The sequence below is a fragment of the Semicossyphus pulcher genome, unplaced genomic scaffold, assembly GCF_022749685.1.
Source record: "Semicossyphus pulcher isolate SPU_LCO1_2020_fin unplaced genomic scaffold, fSemPul1.0.p SCAF_5, whole genome shotgun sequence".
NCBI lineage: Eukaryota > Metazoa > Chordata > Actinopteri > Labriformes > Labridae > Semicossyphus > Semicossyphus pulcher.
The window spans coordinates 29,809,978-29,821,202 of NW_027211726.1; the positions used below are offsets into that span (position 1 = coordinate 29,809,978).

At 40.6% G+C, this 11,225-nt stretch overlaps 1 protein-coding gene across 1 annotated transcript; it reads right to left on the reverse strand.

The window, feature by feature from the left end:
• Nucleotides 1–2,558: 2,558 nt before the first annotated feature.
• Nucleotides 2,559–10,957, reverse strand: sf3a3 (splicing factor 3a, subunit 3). Its single transcript, XM_069681200.1, has 17 exons — nt 10,766–10,957; nt 10,611–10,658; nt 9,968–10,020; nt 9,763–9,868; nt 9,594–9,666; nt 9,072–9,163; nt 8,895–8,977; nt 8,562–8,700; nt 8,391–8,459; nt 8,227–8,294; nt 7,359–7,466; nt 7,193–7,262; nt 6,913–7,077; nt 4,453–4,563; nt 4,122–4,212; nt 3,972–4,027; nt 2,559–2,832 (listed from the first exon to the last, which is right to left on the reverse strand). Exons 1-17 carry the CDS (start codon nt 10,859–10,861, stop codon nt 2,755–2,757), a joined length of 1,506 nt encoding a protein of 501 aa, XP_069537301.1. The 5' UTR covers nt 10,862–10,957; the 3' UTR covers nt 2,559–2,754.
• Between the last annotated feature and the right edge of the window lie 268 nt (nt 10,958–11,225).

The window sequence follows — 11,225 nt, forward strand, 5'->3', positions numbered from 1 at the left end:
TTAACAGAGATGAAGAGTCCATGAAATATGAAACTGTCTGCAATGTTTTGTCCAAAAATAAATATTAATTCTAGATGATATTTCTGAAATGTCTTGTAATATTTATCAGCCACGTTATCTTATTAAAAAACCTCAAGCCTCAACTTCATAGTTCCTGTTTTGAGAGTATCATCGTGCGCATTCAAGCATATTTTTGAAAATTAAAAGAGAATTCCAGGATTTCTAAACCTTGGCTCAATTTTTACATATTTTGTTGGGTCTAAATGATTAAAAAGGTACAAAAAAAAGTGTAATTGCTCCAGGATTTTGTTTCAGACAGCAGCCTTGAAATGGGCTGGAATGGCTACAACTTTCTCCTAAGGTCCAAATCAAAGTATTTCTACTCAATTTGGGAACATGGAAGGGACTTGGCTTGGGAACCAGCGGATGGCCGGTTCAAGTCCCAGTATGGACCGAGCACGGCAGCGGGGGCCGGTTGCTGGAGAGGTGCCAGCTCCTTTCCTGGACTCCGTCGATGTGTCCTTGAGCAAGGCCCCAAATCCCCCACTGCTTGGGGCGCATGTCCATGTGCAGCCCCCTCACTCTGACACATCACCAATAATGCATGTCCAAAGAGTTCTGTTGTGTATTTGGGGCCTTTGTGTGTGTAGCATGTTGGTACTGCTGTATCGTGTGACTTTGGTGTTTCTAACAGTTTGTTTGGGACCGGCTTTGGTGAAAGCTGAGAAAAGGTGGTTTCGAGGTGAAAAACATCCTTCGTCTTTACCAAAAATGTCTCTTTCTGTAGGGATCTTTTCCGTTATGTTGTCAAACACTTAGAAAAACATTCATAGCACCAAAAACACTTTTAATGGAGGTGCTTTGTTCGGGCACGTTTTACCCTGAACGATTATATTTTGGTCACTACAGCCTGTTTCACAGCTGCAGGATGAATCTATCCATGGGAGCAATTACCCAAACTTTTTGTAGCTATTAGTCAGTTAAACCACCAAATATGTTAAAATAAGGGTCCTGGTTTAAAAAGAAGTATTCAAATGAAGTATTCTTACATAAAAATACTGTAATCTGCCCATGTGATTAACCAATTTACTGCATCGTGCACCAGAACAGTATGCTTGGTTTAGAAATAGGTACTAATGTGCATGTTTTCTTTGAGGTGCCAGATCTGGGACCTGGTCCCATTGCTCCACAGGATATAAAAGCCCAGCTTCCTGCTGGACTCCTCGCTCCCTTCCTGCCCAGAAGTCTGCTCCCGTTTAGTTTGACTTAGCCTTTTGTGTTAGTTCACCTCACTATACTCACACACCCACATGCACACTACTGATGATACTGACTTCACACATCGCACAATAACCGTTATGTTTAAAGTTTATTAACTTTAAAGTGATAATCTCGAAGATTTTCATTTAAGTCACTATCGCTGAATGAGGTAACACAATGGTGACTGAGCCTATGGCCCACTGATGAAAGCCTTTGCATTTGCAGTATTATGGACTGGGTGGCGACTTGTGTAAAAAAATCCCAAGCAGCGCCCAGTTAGTGACGCGTTTTCCATCAGCCAGCAGTGGTTGGTCTGCCAGAGAGGGTAGGCGGAGCTAAGCGGCTGCTTTTCCGGTCTCTGCAAGTGTTGTGAGTAAACAGTAATCTACTATGGCTGAACAAACAAAGAAAAGATGGATGACTACAGATACAACTTCAACAAGAAGTGAAAATCCAAAGAAAAAGAAACAAACTCGACACTCAGATGAAGGCAAACAGTCTAAAGAGGAAAGCGACCGTCAGCGAGGAAAATCAAGAGTTACAACCGGAGCCAACCGTGGACGTCACACACTGTCTGGATATCTGAGAAGTGTGCTCCCGCAATTACCTTTAATCGTCATGAGTGCTGCCAAAGAGAACAAAAAGGAAATCTTCGAGATTACAAATTTACAATTCTAATAAATTACTTATTTATTTTGACAAATCGTGTCCCTTTCCATCTTTTTCATGGCAAATGTGTCATATACGTGTTTCATGTCAAGACCAAAGAAAAGGAAGAAAAACTCGACAGTCTGGATTGTGTAGAAAAATGATACTTAAATGTTTTTCCTGTCAGCACTGAGCTCCTGAGAAATTGTACCCAGTAGTGACAACAGCTGACTGGTCTCACCCCCCTTTATGTCCACCTCACACATCTTGTTTAAAAAGCAACATGAAATATTCATTAGCTGTGTTTTAAAGGCAACCTGATAAATATTTAAGACCCGTTCTGCTGTGATAAAAGGTCACTGCACCTTCATGTTTGGTGTCAACTCTGCAAACAATGCTATCAAGTGATTCCAGTTTTCTGTTGTATTCATGGAGGCTAAGAAATATTTCTGTCATTGTCTTTCACCACTTGTACAGACCAGATGTATGTTTGCTCTGCATTTAGTTTGAATTCAGTTGAGGAACAGTGTGTTTTCTAATCAATACAGCTGAACGATCCATGTTTTAATCTGTGTGTTTAAAATCACAGCAGTAAACTAGTCTCCATAAATAGAGTTCATATATGCTCATGAGTCAAATGAAACAGTAAATAAAAGTACTCAGTTTATTATATGATCAATGGTTGCCACATTACAAAGTTATCAAAGGGAGGAATGGAGGAGCGGGACATGTAAAACATCACTACATACAAATAAAAAGAAACACGGTGATAAAAAGTAAATCTTAAAGGACGCTCGTTAGACGATTTCTGTTTCCTCTGCGTGACTCGGCCTGAGTCTCCTCGCTCTACAGCAGGCCCTGTCTCTTCAGATCCTCGTAGGTCTTCTTGTTGACCACATTTCCACTCGAGTCCTCATACTCTTCCTGAAAAACAAACGAGACATACAATGAGCATTTATAACATCATAATTAGGAAGAAGGGCTGTCGCCATGAAGGTCTTTCCCCTGCTTTGATCGTGAAATGTCTTTTTTTTTGCAAATTACTTAATTCTTATTTCAGTGCTATGCAAATAAGCTACAGTACATTGTTTGTTGTAACAGCAGCTATAAGGCAGTCTTACTTCTAGTTTGGTAGGGACCTCTCTGGCAGAGATTACATATTAAATAAAATGAATAAATAATCAAACAAATAGATAAAAATAATTAAAGAAAATAAAGAGGGGGGGGGGGGGGGGAGTGCTGCTCCAGCCACTGGTAGCCAGGTGGACTCGGGACACTGCCGGAGAGCTTCACAGCGGGCGACATGGACCATTAGCGGCAACCAACCTGATTTTTTTATTTTTTTATATATCTATATATCTATATCTATATATCTATATCTATATCTATATCTATATATCTATATATCTATATATCTATATCTATATCTATATCTATATCTATATCTATATATATATTATTGTTTCTTTTTAAAAAACAACGGCTGATACTCGACGGACAGTCTGCAGGGAAGATATCACTCTGAGGGGGCAATTCACACTGCACCTCCGCTCTCTTCTGCGCTCTCATGCCTTCACTAGCTCCAATGGATCTCAACTCCATCCACAGATCGATGATGAGCTGGGAGAGGAGGGGGCCGCTCTTTTAACGGTTTATTGTAAAGTCCAGATTCTGTGTTTACTAGTCTACTGTAAACTGTCTGTAACGCAGCTTCATTTTACGAGCACACAAAAGCAGCTCATCCAGTTATATAAATATGCCTCAGACAGCCCCGGACCCATTGATTATCCTGACCAGATTATATTGATAATAACAAAAATATTATTTACAGACTGTATCTGCAGACATTTTAATTGTTTTTGGTCATACAAAAGGTAGAATTGTCGTCATGATCACTGGAAACTCAGAGCGTGACAGCCCTAATAATACTGCGCTGCTGTTGTGGTTACTTTAAATTGCCTGTGGTTGGCTTGCCATACTTCATTTTTGCAGTTATGACATTCCTACTTCAAAGCCCTAATATTGTGCCCATGTTTGTCCTGATTCCCTCCATGTGGACTCACCTCTGTGTCCGGCTGCCACCGCTCCAACGCCTTCTGGGACTTCAGCTTGGCCCACACTGGAGGAACAAACAAACAAGCAAAAAAAGCTTATAAATAGCAACTTAAGTTTTTCAAAATTCATTTGTTTAAGCTTTTGACAAAGACTCTTACAAGAGACAGCGTCCTCGATCTGTGTGACGTTGGCGAAATGAGCCGTGTTTGGGATTCCCAGGCAGCGCATACCGTGAGCGTGCCTCCACTCCTGCAAAACAACAACACAAAATACATGTCAGCTGCAGGAATACAACCATAACGTCATTTGTTTTTGATAAGATGACAAAGGAAAATGTCAACTGAAAGCAAAGACAGGGCCTCTATAATGCGCGAGCATTGACTTGAATGGGCGCTATCGACTCCGGAGGTCGCGGCGCACATGGAACGCGCCGGAGACGGCTCCTGTGGAATTTGAGGGTAATGGCAAGTCCTTGGTAAAACAACATACCGCAAAGTGTCTCTGGAAGGCTTTGGGTCCCCTGTAGGTGTAGTTTCCACAGATCTCACAGTTGTAGTTGATGTTCAGCCCGTGGAGTTTATAGAGCCAGTATGGAATCGGCTGCAGGAAAGAAATCACATGTTGGCAAAGACAAAACCCATTTCAGACAAGCTAATACAAAAATATCAGCATGTGAACAGAACAGTGTAGGCTGAATTTAGAACAATAAAAGGAATACAGTTTACCAAATATAAAACTAAACTTCCCAATAGTTGCACACTTTCACTCTCCTCTGCACTCGTATTTTGCTGTCATTCCCCGCTGCATGTCATTCCCTACTCTCTGCAGCTTTTCTTTCCAATAAAGGCAACATGGCTGAAATATAGTCGTAAAGGACAGTCCAGTGTTTCCTTCACTAAAGGAGATAATAAAGGAAGCACTGAAGCTGTTTCATTAGCATTAAGAGATTTTAGAGTAGACATCATCTTTTCTGCCACTTAAATACTTTCAGGTCATTTCACTCAGCTGAAACCTTCCAAAGCAAAAAGGGCCTATCCGTCCACAGCCCTGGTATTATTATTATTAATGCAGACTCACTGGGACACTTAAACAGAAAGCCATAATTAAAGTTATTAGTAACACCTGTGCTTTGGTTTCTGTGAGTCAAACGTGCTGAGTTTTAACACTTGATCATCATCAGAGCACTGCCAACCATCTGCCACTAAACTGGGCAGTTCTTCAATATGCATGACTGTTCCCTCAGTTTCTTTGCAGTGCCATGTTTTTGCTTATTGTGATGTAATGTTTAGATTATTTTCCAATTCTTTATATCTATTGAATCGCTACGACCTACACTAAAGGGTTATGTTACTTATCAAAACATAATAAATGAAGAAAGTACTTAAATTGTGTCAATTGTGTTTTCAGAGCAGAGCACAAAGGTGTTTCATCTGCACTAGAAATACAGTGTCTACATCTCACTTTATCGTGATATCATTTGTTATAATTATTAAGTATTTTCAAATCATCATATTCCTAAAATCTTTACAACCTAAAGGTTCTAATGTTTAAATCGAGGTCAATTAAAACCGATTATACAAACGATCTCAGTGCCGAGTTTGCAGCCAAACCATTTGCCCATCACTTACAACAGCAAGTTGTAAACTGCACACAACATTATGACGTCATTAACAAACATTAGGGCTGCACAATATTGGGAAAAAACTCACATGGCGATATTGTTTTGTTCTGTGATATGTATTGTGATATAAAAAAAAAAATACAGGGAATTGTACCAGATAAACGGTTTACTAACTAACACTGTGGGTCAGTGGTAGAGTCGTTGTCCCTCAATTGGAAGGTTGGGGGTTTGATTCCCAACTGCTACAGTCACATGTCTAAGTGTCCTTGGGCAAGACACTGAACCAGCCGTGAATGCACGGATCATTAACTCTCAGATGTGCGTCGCTTTGGACAAAAGCGTCTGCTAAATGAAATTGTAACATTGTGTTTGGGACTTTTAAGTCTATTTTCTTCTAACCAAACAAACCCTCTCCTACTTTTACCACGCTTGGTGCAGAGACTCTGACGCCCACATGAAAAAGTAGAGACAGTTCTGGTGGAGCGACACGTTTCTTTATGAAATGCATACAAACAGACTTGTGGGCTGCAGTTGCCTTACTTACTCTGTCTTCTACCATTTCTAACATATGTTTAATCAGCCCTGTGCCCTTTACCAGCCCGGTGACAGCAACTTACTGAAACGGAAGCTCACATCTACTTCCTGTCGGCACACACAACCTAACACCGTGTGTCCGCTGCAGGTGCAGCCGCTAAAAGTAAACACGCAGCACGGCCGCTCCGTTAATGTGGCCACAGCATTAACGAGCACCAGGGCGAGGTGCGGCTGATAACAGGAACAGTCTCATTTAGAAGCCACCTCCGTGTAAGTGTCTGCCTCGATCATCCAACCGCCATGATCTGTGACAGCAGCCACGTCGGGTGTTTGTTTACAGTTTGCAGGCAGGTGACACACAGACTCTGCAGCACAGCGGTCAGTTCACTCTGCTCTGGTGGAGAGCTGCACTAATGTGATATCAGACGGACTTTTCCTGCAGGGAAGTCGTGGAAAGGGGAAATTGGCGTGTTTTCGTTTTGCACCGAGTAACAATAAAGTAGCAGCTTCCCGTGTTTGCTCATCCTGCGATGTGACTATTGCACATGCGCACGTCACAATTGGGATTGTTAAGCGGTATTTCATGCAGCCCCAATGAACATGCAACACGATAAGGCGAAAGGAAGAAGCCTTAACTTTCTTTTGACAAAATCAATGAATGTTATGCAGTTATGGTTTGTATTTTGGAATATTTTAAACAGGATCATGTAATTTATTGCTGGAGGTCCTTTTCCATAGAGTTAACAGTCAACATGTTATCTGTGGGGTTTTTGTATACAGCAGTGTCTCCTCACCTTGCCGTCCCAGCCCAGCGGCAGGTTCTTGGGGTTGTAGATGATCTCGTTGTCTTCGTCTTCACTCTCGCTCTCACTGAGCTGCTCCTCCTCCTCTTCCTCGCGCTCCTCTCCTGTCCGGGCCTGTTTCCTCTGCACGTTCTCATGAGTCAGCTGCCTCTGCTCCTGTAACCCGACAGCACCAACAGCTGTCATTAAACCTGTAACGCTTTCTTCAAAACGCTAACCTTTCATTTTATGAATCCAGCAGCAGAAGAAACCTGATGATTTACTGACTCACCCCGAGGATCTCCACATATTCATAGACCTGCGCCTCCAGGAAGCCAATTTCCTTGTTCCGCTCAGTGTCTCTGCAGAGGTGATGGAGTGAAAGAGTTATGAATTATATAATGAAGCCTATCATAAGACACTGTCAGCATTAGTCTGAATTTTTAACACCCACTTACTTTTTAGGGCCTTTGGCTTTGGGATTCTTGGCAAACAGAGAGGGGTCCAGTGATTCCAGGGATTTGCCTTTTGTGCTGAAGAGTCTCTGAGCTCTCTCCTCCAGAGTGCTGTCAGCATAAACACACACAACCACACACACAGTCAATGAGTTGTCCAAACTGCAAACAAACTAACCAATCAAGACAGCTGCAGACCAGCAACTGTTGTGTTCAGTGATTGGTTAAAATCACTGATTTTGTTAACGTAGTCAGCTGGTGTTGACGGCAGCGATGTTTCACCTGTTTAAAAAAGCATCTTACTCTGCGTCAAAAAGGGGATGAACATTAACTGCATCTTTACATTTACTTTTTAACATATGCCTGTGGTCATAGTAACACAAGGTGTACTTTTTTTGACGTAAGAAATGTAAAAAGAACAATAAAAAGATGTTGATATACAGAAAGTTTAAAGAAATGCTCATATATCTTGACACATCCTCAACACAGTCAAAGACCAAGACCTGACCTGGCAAAAAGAACGAAGAGAGAGACAGCTTGGCTTACGTCTTTTTGTACAACGGTAAAGATAGCTATGGGAGAGCTATGTGGCCAAATAAGCTCAGGCTACATTTTGAAACAAAACATCCTGTTATTTAAACACCGAAGTTACTGATTACTTCAGAAGCAAAGATAACTTAATGAATAACACAAGTGATGTCAGACACTGGGTCTGCATTGTTTTGGACAGGTAAGAAATGCTGACATGAAACTAAAAACTGACTTCCTGTGATAGAAACAAGATAAAGTAACAGAGTACCTCAAAAGGCCCCCCCCAGGTCACTGCAAAAGTCTTTAATGTTTTTTCAGCTTTTTAAAAACAAACACTCACCCTCCACATTTCAGTCCCAACGCCATGAGGGCAGACTTCAACCTGTCCAGACCCAAAGAGGCCAACTCCTGAGGAAAGGAATCAGACAAAAACACACCAGAATGAATGAATGAAGGATAATCTTATTAATATTAAATGATAATTCTCTATGTTTAGTGTTTTACCTCCCAAGAAGAAAACGCAGAGAGATCCAGATGAGCTCCAGCATGTGTCAAAGCACTGCTTGTTTCTTTCTACAGTTTAAAACAGGAAAAAACACAAACAGGTCAGATGAGAAAAAAAACAAACAAAATGCCAAATATCATCATATATACGGATCTGTCAGGAAAACTTACCGGCCAGCCAGGAAAATTCCCAATCTCCCATTTTTTCTCAAATTCCAACAGCACTTTGCCGTACAGCTCGTTCTGGTCAAGCAGAGGTTTGACCCGGTCTGTGTAGTCCTGCAGATACTCCAGCAGCATCTCCAAATACCTGCACACACAGCCATCACATCACGTTAGTCCAACAGCACTGTGCATGCACAACCTGCACATTTATAGGCATCATCTATATATTACTGAAAACATCCATCACACTTCTTGGCTGAAACAAGGTATTTTCCTTTTCGTTATATATATGTTCTACTTTAAGTTCTTTCACAGTCATGATAAGCTTGAAGGACCTACTTTTTGTATTCTGCATTCTTCCTATCTTTGGGGATGTCAAACAGCTGGTCGAATGAAGACAGGTAAGTGATGTACTCGAGTTTCTGAGGGTAAAGAGTAGAAATAATGGTTAAAAAATATATCATTTTCATTTAGGAGGTGCAGCAGAAATTATGCAGACTTTAAAAGTTTTATTACCTCAGCTCCCTTCAGGTTGATGTACTTCAGGTAGCAGTCGTGGAGGTCAAGGTAGCGGCCGTATCCTTCCTCATCAGTGAACTCTACCAGGTCTGTGGAATATAACGGATTTCATTCAATTATCCATCAAAGATCTGCGTCTCACAAACCAAGATATCCCCCTTGAGTGTTGGTAGAGACCAAAAAGAGCTGGACACAACTTGTCTTATTGCAAGTTTAAAAATAATATTAAATTGTACGATAGTTCATCTATCTGTTAGTTGCAGACTATGATATTTTTCTTATGACTTGAATTCTCCAGCTGGTTTCTGGGTGCCATTTTGCAGAGTCAAACCCAGAATGTCTCAGAAACACTGAGAAAAGGCTAGCCTAGGCTGAAACCTGTCTCTTTCCTCTGCTGCTGTGCATCACTGAAAGTATAATATGCTTATTTGGGAATGCTGAAAAGAGTCTGTATTGGCAGAGGTTATATGTGTCTATAGATGGAACTGTGTCAAATGTTGGAAGTGCATTAGGACCTACTCTGAGCCTCCTCGCTGGGGTTGTCTCTGGCCTTCATCAGCTCCTCAAACTCTGCAGACATGGGAATGGAAATCTGCAAGAAACGCAAGATTTTTTGTTTGATTTTGTTATCATTCCGTTTAAAAGTGTTTACATAGTGCAACCATTTGTATATATAGGGCTTAACTACCTCGTTTGGGTGCTTTCTGTGAAACTCCTTTATGTGTTTCAGTCTGTTGTAAAACTCTGCAAACTCATTTGGTCCTGAGATGGCAGCAAGTTCATCCCTCCTCATTCTGTCATTAAGAAAAACAGCAACAGGTGAAGTGACTTTTATGCATGCAATACAATGAGCACAGAAAAAAACTTGAGATAAGTTGTGTATAGCTACTTACCCATCTTTGTCTTCATAGGAGTCTCTGAGGTTTGCACTCACTTCCATATACCTCTGTTGAAAGATAAACAGACTGTTAGACCCTGTTTCCATTTTGACCATGTGAGATGGCTCTATAACTAATGCATTTATCGCACATCTACATTCCTGTTTTGTACAGAAAAAATATTTTACTCATTTCTGACCACTGTTCCTTAACCTGCAACATCTTACAGTACATTACTGTTTTGTTTACCTGCAGTTTGATTATAATACATGTTTTGTGGAGATATCCTGTTAACTGATGTGCAAAAAGGAGTGAATGAAATGTTCAAACTTAAACAATATGCATAACGCTTTAAGGAAAGTTAATTCAGGGAGAATTATTCATCTATAATAACAACTACAATTATTATATTTAAAGTGGAATTTCTTTGTGAGACACTTCCCTCTGTACAATACTTCATAATTATGCAAATACATGATCTTTTCAGTATTAACTTTAGGTAAAAAAAGAAAAAGAAAATATAAAATGAGTTAACAAGTAAACTGTTTAAGGAAGAGTAACCTTTGTAATGTTCACCTATGTGACGTTAACTTATAGCCAAAACTGACGTTAGCCAGCCGGTGCAAGCTGTGTATAACAAATCGAAACTCTTGCTTACGTCTAACATCGCTCTTGTTCGATGGTCAGAGTTGATCTGTTCCCGCAGCTGTCAGAAAAAGAAAACCAGAATAATATGAGTAAACTTGCCGATGTACCTTGTTTGCAGTTCTGGTTAGCTTTAATGCTAATGATAGCATAAAACGAACAGCTTACCGTTGATTTCTTGTGTAGCATTTCTTTTGTTTTAGCATCCATTAGCCGCTCTTTCTCTTCATGATAGCGACGCTGTTGCTCTAAAATAGTCTCCATTGTTTACAGAAATACGTACGTTTACTTAAGATAAGATACGGCTTCTAACAACTTAGCTTAAAACTGAAGCGGTACCCGCCGTATCGGCTACGTTTGTTTTCAATGGCGCATGTTAAGGAGCTAACGTCCGCCACTGTTCTCGGCGTAGAGAAACATCGAGTAAGTCAAAGGTTCCGCATCGTTGACTTGAAAATAAATTAATAAATACGAACCACTGACAACAGTGCCTCTATAATCTAAGTAAATTATCTTGCAAGAGAAATATGAGGCAGATTCATAGTTTGGAGGAAAGGGTCGCTTTATTTAGTTTTTAAAAGTTGGCGTTATTTGGTTATTTTTGTAGCACATCAAAAGTTAAGGAGTT